The sequence below is a fragment of the Bemisia tabaci genome, chromosome 3 (assembly GCF_918797505.1).
Source record: "Bemisia tabaci chromosome 3, PGI_BMITA_v3".
In the NCBI taxonomy this organism is placed as follows: Eukaryota; Metazoa; Arthropoda; class Insecta; order Hemiptera; family Aleyrodidae; genus Bemisia; species Bemisia tabaci.
Window position 1 is genome coordinate 61,607,094 of NC_092795.1, and position 14,693 is coordinate 61,621,786.

Consider the following 14,693-nt stretch of genomic DNA (forward strand, 5'->3'; position numbering starts at 1 on the left):
AGAAGAGCGACCAACTACTTCGTAAAACGGGAGGAACCGTGAATCATTTAGTCCACCGCCGCACAGTAAACATTCAATTTGTTTTTGGTTCGTTATCTGCCGATCAATTTTTAAAATGACCGCAGGGAATAACGGAAATGTAAACATCAAAAGAGGAGAACATTCAACTATTAATTTCAAGCAAAAGGGGTTTAAAAAACTACGTAAATTTACTAAATCTACTGAAGATAAGCAATTGACATTTATCATTTACATTAAAACAATGGAATTTCTGTTCGTCAAAAAAACCGGAGAGAATGTAGACCAAGCCACCTGGAAACAGAAGTATCCGTTTGCAAAGAATCTGTTGTCGGCCGTTGGGATTTAAAATCATTATAGGCCAAAATTCACCACCACTCTGTACTTTTTTAGAGGCAAACCAACCAAAATTTATGCATGATACTTTTTAGTGTTATTTTTTAATGCGTAAATGCGAGAAAGCCGTTTTTAATTTAACGAATTAAAAATGGGTGGTTTTTCCATACTGAGACACAATGCCGGAGGATTGTCTAATGTTGCAAGCCAAGGTTTTCGTTTTTATAGTTTCACCGTATCGATGTGTAATTATAACGAGGCAGACGACGCGAACGTGAATATGATCGAGAGAAGAAAACTGGATGAGGAGACTCTATCTCAGCGAGAAGATCTATTTTCAGGGTTTTTAAGTGGAGGAGGACAAAATTTAGGTTAACAACTGTAATGCAAACATATAGCATCGATCATTTCAAGCAGCATATACTGAAGGAGGCGGGAGGAGTGTCCTCTTCTTATACAATTAATACAATTTTTAACTTGAAAACTAAAAAAAAAAAATGTAAATTTAAATAGTAATCGTTACTTTATCTGGCAATTTTATAATGATTATTTTACTTAAATGAACCAGTTTCAGGCTATGTCATCAAGCGCACTAGAAATAACTGGAATTTTATCAAAATTACGAATATTTCGTGTCGTGTGAATAACTCACTATCCTGAATCAAAAATTGTTACCTTCCCCTCCCACCCTAAAATATATACCTTAGGGCAGTTGCACTTGGTCGTGAGTGCAACCAAGAGCAAATATTCCTCTTCTCAGAAAAAAAATGGATTGCTGATTTAACACTTAAATTGTGAAAAAATAAGTCCGACATGCTTCAAATGTACATTTTACAATAGTGGAGAGGTAGTTAATTCAATATAGGGGGTGGTTAAATTAGCATTTTTTTATTGTAAAATCTACATTGAAACATGTCGGACACTTTTTCAAGTACAAAATTTGTTAAATCAGCAATATCATTTTTTCCCGTGTTGGCGACAACTTACCCTCTCCCTAAACATAAGCATGGTGTTTACAGGGGAGGAGAGGTCTATCAAATAGTTCGTTTTCGCTTGTTTCAGAAGATTTGAGCTGCCTCACACGGAAATAAATTAACCACCCATGGTTAAATTAACTTTTTTTTTTTTTTTTTTTGTTCCTTCTCACTTTTTTTTTTTTTTTTTTTAACAATTTAATAGTTGAATCAGCAAGACTATCTTTTCATCCATTTACATTTTTTTAGAAAAAATTAAAAGTAAATAACTTTGATGTGACCTCGTAAACGCTGGTCCGAAATAAATCTGTTAACATTCCCCCTGTGCCCTCCCGTGTTTGTCCCCGAACCCCGGGTTGTCGCCTCGGGTGCGGCAGGAGCGAGGGATGCATCTCGTCGTTCCAGGTAATTATTCTAATTTAAAATTAACGCCTGCCGAATTTAATCTACCATCAGGTCGGAGTCAATGCGAGACTGCACCGCAAACGCCCCCTCCGCCCCGCCTCGCCGCCCCGCCCGCCCGCAAGTGCGCAAGTGAGCCCGGCAGGTGGGATTCGCCGTTCGCGCGAGTCGTTGGCGCGAGTGTGTGCATAACGACGGGCACTCGCTGCCACTCTCCTATCACCGCCCGCGTCCGGTAGTCACCACTCACCGCTCGCCACTCACCATCAAGTTCATTTCCTCTTCCTCATTTTCCATCCTGAATTTTACATGGCCCCCTCCCGGCCTCGCGCCGAGGAGATGAGGTCGGTCACCGACCCGTTCCAATTTTCTGAGCCCTCAAATTAAAATTGCAGGGATCTGTCCCTGTGTTTGTTCTCAGGCCCCATTTCCTACTTAATTTCCGCTCTCGCCGTAAATCTTCCTTAGCATTCTCTCCTCGTCCTCTGACCGGGTTCTGTGTCGGGGTGTATTCAAATTTCAACACAGACGGAAGCAGACCGAGTTAAACTTACACTTATAAGCTCATTAAGAGCACGACGGGAAGGATTATTCGTCAGTGGCGTGGCGTGCTTTGCGATGTATCGATTGATCTGGCATTTAAACCTATGGGGAAGGATCGATAAAAAGATTGTTTGCAACGAGCACCTTGTAATCGATTCTTTACGTTAGCTTCAATTGGGGAAATATTAATGATCGATCATTCACGCCTCGCGCGCATCTGTTATTCGTCGCGAAACAAAACGGCGATATCAACTCGAAATTTCTCTCTGTTAAAACATCCTGTTTAAAATTGTTAATTATGAATCCTGATAAAAATTGAAAACTAACAAAATACCCTGTTTATTGATCCTTTTCCAAAATGGCAGATCAATCGACATATCGCAAAACACGCCACGCCTCTGACTTAAGAGCGTATTTCTATTCGCACATGAGCCTCAGAAAGCACAGAGCTATACAGAAAACAGGGTTCACGTGAAAATCGAGCTACGCTTTTACGTCAAAGGAGTGGCGCTTTTTCTCTGCGTGTATGCTGCCGTGGTAAGGAAATATGCCGTATAAACATTCAAATGTTGCCACATTTACTCTCAGAAAATACATATTCTTGAAAGAGGTCGAATATTCTCTCTCGAACTTTTCAGACTTTTTAGATCAAATTACAAACGAATTCCTTCGAGAAATTGGAAATGTAATATTAAAAAATTTCCCTGAAAATTCGTGATTTGTCGAGGGAAATTTGGCAACACCTGATGGCTCATACGGCATTTTTCCTTAGCATGGCAGTATCGGCCTCGAACTATTTCAATCAAGCATCGTTCGTTGGAAAGACTGTCATTCGGTGTCAATTTAATTAAGTCAAAAATGGAATCTCGTGGATTGTTTCTGATGTAAATAAATGACGCTTCGACTGGTGAAGCAGGAAAAAAACACAAGTGAGGTTTTTCCCCGGAGCCATGAAAGGAAATCGAGGAAGCACCATCCAAGCTCGGTCAGCTCGCTTTACGCCGTAAGCTATTTTTTGTTCTGCTCTGAGGTCAATCACTTTATCTGCATTAACATGGCTCACCGAGCAAGCTTGATTTGACCTATACATGCTAAAAAGACCTACGTGCATAGGGATTGCGTGGAAAATAGCTCCTTCTAGCATAAATACGTCCGATTTTGCTTGGGAAAAGAGGAAAATGTGGCTGAGCGATAAAAAGCCGGCTTATGTTATCACGCGGGGCGGAGGGGTTTCATGGCCTGGGGAAGTTTTTTTTCAGACGGCTTCGAAGAATATATAAAAAAAAATTAAATAAAAGTGAACTCTCGCCGTGATATGCAGTAATGCGTTCGTGTTGCTCTTGGAACTATAATAATATTCATCAGGAAGAAAAACTTTCCGGGAAACTTTTCCGGTTCCACCGCCAGAGATGCACTGTTGCCAGTTGTCCGTACAATGGAACCGTTGTGGATTCCTGGAACAGCGATGAGATAGCTTTGCAATGACGTACGTAAAACTCGGCGGAAAACACGATGACGAGCTTAAAAAAACTTAAAAAGGCTTGTATTTCTGGGAAAAAGTTATTTAAAGGTTGAATACAAGATAACTTATGTCTCGCTGACTTCTCAACTCTGACGTCATTAATAGATTAGTTGGACGGGTTTCCCCGTTTTTTTGCCTGTTACAAAATTCTCTTGTGGAATATTATGCGATCTCTTTTTGAAAATGCTCATTTATTTTTAGTTAAATATCAAGAGCAACAATCAGAAGTCGGACAAAACTGAAAAACAAAAATTAATATTTTAATCTAAGTTCAGCCTCTTTGTTCATTTTGTGTGACTTCAACCGGTCTTGAAGTAGATTTAAAGCATGGGAAAAAAATACACGAAGGTACCTTGATGTATAACGTAGCACTTAAACGTGGACTTTATTCAAATAATTTCTCTAAACGTGTAATGATTTAAAGTTCAATAAAGCTAATTATACCACGCGGAGCTCTCCTCAAAAGCAGACTTTATTAGGTTTTTTTTTATCTCTGTATCTTTTCAGACAGTTTAAATTTATCAGTGTCTACCGCCCTAGGACTTGGTTCTACCAATGACGTCATTGTTATTGATTTAGTCGTAAATGAGGAATCCTAAAACTTTCTTCATTCTTATGAGTTCATGAATATTAATAATTCTAATGTTATTGATCTCTCAGCCATTACAGGAGAGAAACAACAGAGATAATGAAAAAAAGTCATTCAGAAGTCTGGAGAACAAAAACCATTCTTAATAATGCGTCACGATTGTTCACAAGATTGTCCACCTTTTTCTGTCTCTCCTTCCCCTGTATTTTTTAAATGAACTGATTCCTCTGAAAGTATGTAAGAAACAAGAATGATTATAGAATTTTATGATCATTAGTTGGCTCATAAACCGTGTGAAAGGGAAACTTACAAATAAAATCGATGGCTGTAAGTAATAGGTATTAAGTTTTCATGCTAAATATTGCAAAATTAAAAATAGAAAAATAAAAATAAAATGTTTAAGGAATTAAATCATTAGTTAAACACTGTTTTGACTCAAAGAATAGGAGACGCTATTAGCTCACGCAGCCCATGAAAACTGTATGAAAGCAGTGCGGCACCGACACACGCAAAACTCCTTCAATTGATCGAGTATGCAATTTTATCTCCGGAGAGTTAAAATAGTTGCTCGGACGCCTTGACGTTTCAAAGCAGTTTATGTATGTGCAGCTCATACTTGACGCGTTTCAACGACGATTTTTGAAGGCATTTTTCCTGTGAAGACAAATAATACTTGCTTTAAAGAAAGTTTGTGATTTTAATCAAATACAAATTATTAGAACGTACAACCAACTCAGCTTAACGGACCTCAAGTATGCGTTCATCCGGTTCCGTTTTTTCTTTGAGAAAATGTATACTTTCGACATTTTTCGATGTTTCCCCCCAATATTTCGAGACATTCTTGCACGCGCTAACAGTTAAACTTTCAGAGCTCGTTTTCAATGTTATACATTTTATACTTTAGTCTACTAAAACTCACGAGCAGTTGAATTTAATACATCCGTTGCGTCATTATAAAATAAATGATTCTTGTGTCAGATTTTAGCAGCGTGACATGATGTTTTTTTTATTCTTTTTTTCCTTTTTCTCGCGAGCGCAGGTTCTGATTTGGCTGATTGAGTCGTCGCACGAATTGATTTAAAAAATCGCTGACATTATGTTCAATGCTGTTCTGTGTATAAATACCGATGGTGAAACTGCAAAAGCGCGTATCTCGTTTGCGGTGTTTTAAAAGCTCCATTCCTAAGGCTAACGAACTAACAATCTTGCTCTTTTTCATAAAGTAGTCTTCACACAGAGAAAAAAAATCAGGGACGTTTTTAAGAAATTACGTCCAGTATTTTTCAACTGCGAAAATAAATTATGACCGGAAATCTGCAGCAGTACGAACTGAGATACGCGGTCTTACAGTTTCACCAACGATATGTCTTATGATGCTTCAATTCTTCATCCAAGAAATTGTTAGTTACATCGAGATATTAACCACAAAGGGGCTACGCCTCCTGATCGCTTCGCGGTCCGACCCCCCGAGGCGCTTCGCGCCTCAAGCGTTATTCTTATGACTTCATATCATAGAACAAGATAAGTCTCATAGTTTATCATTTGTATCTTTAGCTTATTCGGAGAACTACTCTGAAAACCAGAAGCAGATTCCAGATATTATTCCAGATGTTTTCACAAGCGGCGTTTCCTCATGAAAATATGCATGAGTGAGCTCCTTCGGGTGGGTTTAAAGAGTCAAGAAACTTATACGGCCGACGTGGAAGACACGTCCGACTCGAACTCCGGCTGAAACTTGGCTCCACGCGTCGCCTCCGCCGCACATCGTGGTTGCCAGGTGGTGCGATAAATGTGAACATTTCAAGGGAAAAGTACTGATTTTTCAGGAATACACGGCAAGGATGCCGCACATGCTGATGAGCCGTGGCGTCGTCGTACTTTGGTATTCTCGGCGAGTGCCCTTGTCGTTTCCCTGCTCGTTCGCCTCAAGTTTATTAAAATAATAAGCATTTTTCCAGTTTCGCACCCTCACTCATGACGAGCTCTCCCTCTCCTCCAGTCGTCACCTACTTCCTCGCCACCGCTTCCATGTTTCCTCTCGCGTCTCTTTCGTTTCATTGTTGACGAAACTTGATTCACATATTTAGGACTGAGAAAAAAAACACTATGAAACATCATAAAGAAGGTGTTTGCATCTTGAGGATTGTTTACCCCGTGACGTAGGCCGGTACAACCTGGGCAGCAACATCCGAGATTCGAAGTATGAAAAATGGACCGTAACGTCCGATTTGTTTGCTTATCAACTCATGATGTCAAACACTTGATGATTTCAAACACTTTATATAGAATGACTTTTTGCCATAAACTACACCATTTTCAAGAAAATCAATGATAAAATTCGTCCGCATCGACCTACGTCATCAAAAAAACCCAAGATGCCCGAGATGCAAACACCTCCATTTTTTCTCTATGATGAAACATGACCCGAGCTGTATATGACAAGGTGCTGAAATAGCGTTGGGTCGTCACTTTGTAGCGGGAAAAATAAGGTCGAAAAGTTCAAATATTTAAATTGCAGTTGAAAATTTTGACCTCTAACGAGTACCAGTACATGGTCGAGGAGGGAAGAGTGTTCAGCTCTGGCAGCTTGCATTAATATTTAGTTAAGATCACTCCGAGAGATCTAAAATATTTTTGGTCTTTTTAGACCCCATCAGTAGACCACAGAAAATTGTCAGTGAACCCAACTTAGCACCCCGCAAAATCCAAGACGGCATCGAGTGCAACGTCATGAAATTGACGAGAGGCATGAGTTTCAGAACGCGAAAATACGCCACGCCATTAGTTCAAAGGTCTTGATACAACTATTCGTACTTGATGGATGTCCATATTGCATAGCTAAAAATTGAAGGCGTTTGCGCTTGCTACATGTAGTCATGCCAACCTCTTATAGGAACGACGCGACAGTGGGATGTCCTTAAGTGAGAGTTTTGAGTTTGAATCTAAAAATTCTGGCTCAATCATTGTCAAAGCTGTGTTTTCTGATGCTTCTCCATGAAAAAAAAAAAATTCGCAACATTCAAGGGCTCAATTAATTATCTATTCCATTAATGGGCACTTTTTGTATAACCCAACAACAAACCCGTGCTATTTGTTTGTGTTCAATTCTACAAAATGAAGGTTTTGTGTATATTCTAAAACTTACTACGTCAGAAACTTAACATGCACAACTACGAATCTTTCTAATTCACGAGAACCGTAATTATAAGAGCATGTTTTGATGGCTTTTAGTTTCTATCGATGAAGATTTTGAGCGAACACCGCAAGCTGCAGTGAATCGTCCCCGAACGCTGCCCTCAACAATTAAATAATTTTAATTGAAATTGGGAACTTAGCGAGCAATCCAGTATCGCGTTTCCGCGGCCCCGTAGGGACGCGCAAAGGCGTTGCATTTAATTAAGTAAAAGCAAATAAAACGTCGGAAATGGAGGGAGCACGATTAAAGCGTTGTCGGATGCAGTCGGGAGGCGCCCGTCCAACTTGGCCGGGGTCATTTCGAGGGCTCGTAATGCACTAATGCAGCTCCGAATGCAACAATGTGCGGCTGCGGCTTGAGGAGGCATTCCGCTAGCGCCTTTCAGTCGCCACTCCTCCGTTTATGGCTCCCTCGCCCCGGTTCCACAGTTGCCGTTCCTTCAAGCCCCTTGATACCTACAACTGTTTGTGCTTGATGGATGTCCATGTTGCATAGTCAAAGATCGAAGGCGCTTTCGCTTTCTATATGCCGACTTTTATATACCGAAAAGAAATCTTGCGGTTTGACGTTACAATACGATATATTTTAATCGGACTCGCAGTAGGGGAGCATAATGACACTACCTCTTCGCCCCCCCCCCTTCAAGGTCCGGAACTTGGCCCTTGTTTCTCTTATCTTTAGAGTGGAAAAGGGTCTATTAAAAATCTTACCCTTCGATTCATTTTTCTATGATCTTATGCGAGCATTCTGTTTCTTTCTTTTGAATTATTTTTGACAAAATCCAAAATTAGCGCCTCTAGCTGCAGATTGATAATCTTTTGAATTATTTGGGTCCTATCAAATAATATACTCAGATATGATTCACAACCTCTAGATCTGCCCTCTCAAAAATTAACCGAGTAATATTCAATAAACTTTTCCTATCGGAACGAGCAACACACACGTGGACAAAATGAATGAATTCGCCTTTATCCTTCCCGCGAAAAGTACGGCAACGTTGCCAACCTTAGTGGCGTGCTTTGCAACTCATCGATTGATTTACCATTTAAACCTATGGGCTACGATCGATAAACAGGGTGCTCACAAAATAATCGGTTCTCTACTGCAACCTCAAATGGGGAAATAAGGGGGGTCGAACATTGACGCCTCGCCACTACAACAGTAGCTTAAACATTAATTTAAGTGGCAGAGGCACCAGCTTTTATTATTTATCGTCTTTCAAAATGACTGTCTAGAAACTTTCAGACCTGAACGATTTGTGATAAAAAGTACTTAGCTTTCCGTGTCGCATGTATTTTACGTATTAAATTCATTTTCAATCAAGTCATCATCGCAGCGAATTTCTCCGGTGCAATGGTTGCAGTGCTTACCTCGCAGTGAATCGAATCAATCAGAGAGGTCAGACGTGAAATTTTTGACTAAAACTGCAAATTTTTATACGTCTTTCGTCATTTTTTAAATTTTGAAGGGCGCCTCTAGAAGAAAATTTCACAAGGAAACCAATGAAACGCATTTTAACACGTCAAAGTTTTTTGTAAACGCGGAGTTATAAGCTTTTAAAGTTTCCAAATTTTTTTCCGACCACTCCCGTTGACTCAATCCATTTTGCCTCCATTTTGCCATTTGTGCTCTTGGGTAGTTCCCAACGCTCAAATTTTTGTATTAATATTTTTTTCAAAATAAAAATAATTCTAAAAGATTCTCAAGTTTTTAAAATTCATATATTTCTTTAAATATTCATATTTTTCTGTTACAGGCACTCATAGCAGCATAATAGTTCCACCCTCTTGGATTGTAAAGTTGCCGAGGAAAGGAAGTTTTAAATCTAGTCTGAGAAAATCTCCCAAGAAGAAACCATCTAGTAAAAAAAGAAGTAAAGAAAAGGTAAACCGAATTATCATTCTTTTATTTTAACTCCTTATTAACAATATGTATTCTATTCTTACTAAATTTCTTTTCAAATTCAGTGGAGTCTAGATTGATATCAGTCAAACTTGTCCACAGGGAACACGGAAAAACCTGCTGAAAAAAATGTATAAACTTGGCTCTCTTTTCTTGTGGTTTCGGCTTTCTATAAACTTTTTATTCTAATTTATTTAATTGGAAATAATTCTGATGACTTGCAACCATGTGATTGACGTATAATCCTTAGTGCAGCAACTTTTGCGATCTTAACGTCAACTTACGCTTTATCTTCGTAAACATAGGACATGGAAATTGCAATGCGACAAAATAGTCTTTACGTTGTTAACTTGAGTGAAATTACTAAAGACTTACGCCTGCAGCCTTAAGTCTCGAACTCAATTTTTCTGAGAATTTCCCCATAGCGAGTCCGTTTTCTATCGGATTACATTTTTGGAAAGAAGAGCCAAGTTGATATAACCTTTTTATTATTTTAAATGCTTTCGAGAGAATTATGAGCTCCTTCGTAGAATCATTCCTTGGTACCTAGAACACGAGCCCCCGAAACGAAGAGAGTCTTTCGTTGCGGAGTTCCTTTGTCCGCACCGTGGGTTTCCTCAAGTATTTAAATCCAAATGCGTGCATACAACAATTACTCCGTCACATTAATTACGGTCTCTCCTTCGTATTATTCTTTCGTGACTAAGGCTCGTGTTCCTCGTTCCTAAAGCGGTCTCTGGAACAGCAATTTAATGGAATTATTCCCATGTTAATCGGTTGATTACGAGAATAAAAACGTTACCAAACCATAAACTCCCCCCATCTCGCGAGCAATATCAACGCCATTGTTACAAATAAAAGTGTATGGCCCTGCTGCCGATTTTCGTAATTAATCGTCGTTTTTTTATGTTTGAAGTCTGGAATTTCTAACAGTTTTCTTTCCGTTTTCTTATTTAATATTTGAGACCTATGGAATAGTTATCGCCAAGCAGAACGGATCTATTTACAAAGAGGTCTTGGGAAAACGAAGTATGGTCCAAGAGAATATTCTTGGGATTACGCGTTATTTCGGAACCTCTCGTTTTAGATAGATCCGTTTTGCTCCGAAATTTCGTTCCAGTAAAGTGTATAATATTGAAGTTCAGAAGGTAAATCCTGTTTCCAGAATCACGACCTGACGGGATAAAAATTAAACCATATAAGTCATAACCCGTCACCTAAATATTACGGAAAATATTCATGTAATGGGCCTGTTGCAAACTTTTGCTAGAGCAAAAATAAGAGTTGTTTCTTATAGATAATGCCTCAAAAATCACGATGAGCGCATCGGCAAAGTCTGAAATGCACTCATAACTTCACAATCTGCGTGAGAAATTTGCGTTTTTTTAAGCTTCCCGCTTCAAAAACGATACTACGGCATAGGTGAACATTTTGTTAGAGGAGTCGCTCCATCGTCGGCGATATTCATCATGGCCGACGCTTGCACGCAGTTCCGCGCGTAATTCAAGGAGAGTTCAAGGTCAATCAATTCGGGCGTGGAAAATATGAACGTTAACACACCGATTGTTATCTGGTCTAATCCAGTTCAGGTGTTATCTCGTCCCATCAAACGTGTTTTGGCGGATTGGCGTTGGCTATGATGATTATTGCCGACAATGGAACGACTCCTCTTACAAAATGTTCACCTGTGCCGTAGTATCGTTTTTGAAGCGGGAAGCTCAAAAAACCGCAAATTTCTTACGCAGTTTGTGAAGTTATGAGTGCATTTCAGAGTTTGCCGGTGCGCTCATCGTGATTTTTGAGGCATTATCTATAAGAAACAACTCTTAGTTTTGCTCTAGCAAAAGTTTGCAACAGGCCCATTTTAATTAATTTTACAAGTTTCAGAAGGAACTTGTGATAAAGAAATTAACGCTGTGCAGTTTTTGATAAGAGTTAGTATTTTCAATGAAAACTAATATGAATAATTATTTCTGATATCATTTTTGAAGTTAATAAAATATTCAATCGCTACAAAAACGCGGAACGGTACTGATGGAGATGTAACAAATACTTTGGGAGGAAAATTACTCCTTATCAGAGGAGAGAAAAGAATGGGGTGTTTTTTGCTCTCATTCAGAGCTCTCGTTTTAATATTGTGAATAATGTTGGCGAGATATTATAAACGTACGTACAATGGGCCTGTTGCAAACTTTTGCTATATCAAAACTAAGATTTGTTTCTTATAGATAATGCCTCAAAAATCACGATGAGCACATTGGCAAAGTCTGAAATGCACTCATAACTTCACAATCTGCGTAAGAAATTTGCGGTTTTTTGAGCTTCCCGCTTCAAAAACGATACTACGGCACAGGTGTACATTTTGTTAGAGGAGGCGTTTCATCGTCGGCAATATTCATCATGGCCGACGCCAATTCGCCAAAACACGTATGATGAGACGTGCTAACACCTGAGCAGCATTAGACCAGATAACAATCGGCGTGTTTACGTTCATATTTTCCTCGCCCGCCTTGATTGACCCTGAACTCACCTCGAATTACGCGCGGAACTGCGGAAGCATCGGCCATGATGAACATTGCCGACGATGGAACGACTCCTCTAACAAAATGTTCACCTGTGCCGTAGTATCGTTTTTGAAGCGGAAAGCTCAAAAAAACGCAAATTTCTTACGCAGATTGTGAAGTTATGAGTGCATTTCAGACTTTGCCGATGCGCCCATCGTGATTTTTGAGGCATCATCTGTAGGAAACAACTCTTATATTTGCTCTAGTAAAAGTTTGCAACAGGCCCATTTTCTGTGATGTTGTCTCAGGACAGTACTACATCTAGAGTATCAGTGCAATACTCCTATTGAGAGACAACAGCACCAATTTTCCTGATTTTTTCTGTTTGAATCTATAAATTGATTAAAATCTGTCAAATACACTAGTTATTTGAAGTAATAATACTCATTTGTTTGTTAATTTTTGTTGCAGACTGAAAAAGACTCTCGAACCTTCGCAATAAAACCAATTCCAACTCTTAGTGTTCGACCAGTGATAGTGTTTATTAATCCTAAATCAGGTGGCAATCAAGGCGCTAAACTGTTACAAAAATTTCAATGGCTGTTAAATCCAAGACAAGTGTTCGATCTAACACAAGGAGGGCCGAAAATGGGGTAAGTCGAATATGTTTCCTCTTTTCGATTGATTTATAAGCATCGTCATGTAACATTCATTACCATTTTCGGAATTTATGCTACCTCTCATTTTAACTGTTTTGCGACCGGCAAATAACTACAGTTTTCCGGAAGAAAATGAAAAATTACTGTGCAAAGTTTTTCCGAGAAAACGCCAAAAATTGAGTATTAGAGAGCTAATTATCACTAAAGTCCTAAATTGAAGCATTTTTTAAGTGAATTTTCCTAAAAGAATATTAAAATCTATTCTAGTGAGTCACAGTATTGATCTACTAAAAAACTACTCAGCTCTTTGATTTCTTAGCTCCAATGCCTATCAACTAGATCCTCTCCGCACTTTACACACGTTTCAAAAGTATTGGTCATGGAATCAATCAGTCATTACCAATTTCTTCATCTCTTACTCACATAATTGCATCGCAATTAACCGGATACTGCCCTGCTTGTGCGAAATATTTACCGATTGCATACCTAAAGTTTACGACTCAAAGAAATCTGTCTTACCAATGAGATTAACTCTCACAAGAAAAATGGTTATATGCTTAGTTTTAATTCACCACTAACTTATTAAAGTCACAACTCTTCAGTTCGTAATTTCGTTAAATGTTTTCGTTCCTATGTTTATTATTTAAAAAACGGATTCACAATTCGGTCAGATGCATTTCCTCGGAGTTATTTTCTTTTTAATACATCTTAAAAATTAGACCGGGAAATGTTTTTAAACGATTTATCTCCCGAATGTATTCATGATGCATAAACCGCGTATCTGCAAATAGTTTTTTCGTATCATACGCGGCTGTAGCTTTACAAGGCATCATGCATCATGATATCTGCGGTACCTTTTTTTTTCTTTTTTTTCCGTAGACTCTCAATGAGACTACCGGACTAGCCTCTGAAATTTATATCTTTTAATATCGTCGGAGCCTGGAACAGTAAGATGGGTTTCCAACCCCCGCTGTTTCATAAACAAACAGCGGCACACAGCTGTAAAAATCGTTGTGCGATAATATTTCATCGATATCAGTCATATAATGTCTGCGCCTGTGCTGTGAGTTATAAGGGCGATAATGTAACTTCAAGCTTTTTGTAGACGACAATTGAAGCGCTGAGTGCAGAAAGAACATTTCTTTGGTTGCAGTGTTTCAGGATCTTCGTTAAAGTTTCATCCTCTAAAATTAAGGCAAATGCATGGAATTCGTTAAAACATTTACTGGCTTTTCTTTATGATTTTAAAACGCTGAAAACTAAACATTTTAGAAAATTTACCCGATAGTTTCCTCTCTAAAATATAAACTAGCCGTGGAGACTTTGAAACTCTCGACGCAATGTTGACCTCGTCATAGCATTCATCAGTTTCCAACGTCAACATCACCCCTTCGCATCAAGCTTTGGCCGCGTGGTGAATGAAAGGGGGGACGGGTTAGGAAAAGGGGCATGAAATTGAGCTAGATGCAGGAGTTATTATATCAGCGGTGTAGCTCACAAGCAAAGCCTCAGCTTAATCAAGCAGACAGCTTTGAGGTATTTTGATGTGATCAAACTTGGCTGACAAACTGACGAATTGATACGTCAGGTAACCGCAGACTCTATGATGACCCGTCAAGTGCTGACAGCTTAAATAGCTGACTGGGTTCTACGCCCAAATACCTCGTAAATACTTGCCCACGCATGGAAAACATTACCGCATGAAAAAGTATCTGTTTTGTTTGGAAGTGAACCTAAATTCGAATCATTGACAGAGGAAGGTTTGTCAATTGTAGGATATCGACCAGAGGGATTTTAACCCGCGGACACATCGGTATCCAACCAAAATGTATGACGTAATGTTAGAAGTCGCTGCGGAAAAACTTCACGGGTTCCGCAGTCAAAACATGACATTTTAAGCCCTTAATATTTGGTATCAGCTTCAATCGATGCGAGAATAGTTTTAAACATTATTAGCCCAGCGTTTCATATAAATTACCCTAATGGTTTACCCTCTTGTGCTCATAAATCAGGCATATCAATCGATTTATCTGCAAATAATCAATTAT

The 14,693-nt window shown here is 39.0% G+C and overlaps 1 protein-coding gene across 8 annotated transcripts in view; it reads left to right on the forward strand.

The window, feature by feature from the left end:
• Positions 1-14,693, forward strand: part of LOC109034475 (retinal degeneration A) — a 237,719-nt gene that overhangs the window by 163,924 nt on the left and 59,102 nt on the right. For all 8 annotated transcript variants that reach the window (XM_072298976.1, XM_072298977.1, XM_072298979.1 and 5 more), the window contains exons 7-8: positions 9,337-9,464; positions 12,458-12,639. In XM_072298976.1, the coding sequence (XP_072155077.1) occupies positions 9,337-9,464; positions 12,458-12,639 (310 nt within the window). The remainder of the gene's footprint in view (positions 1-9,336; positions 9,465-12,457; positions 12,640-14,693) is intronic.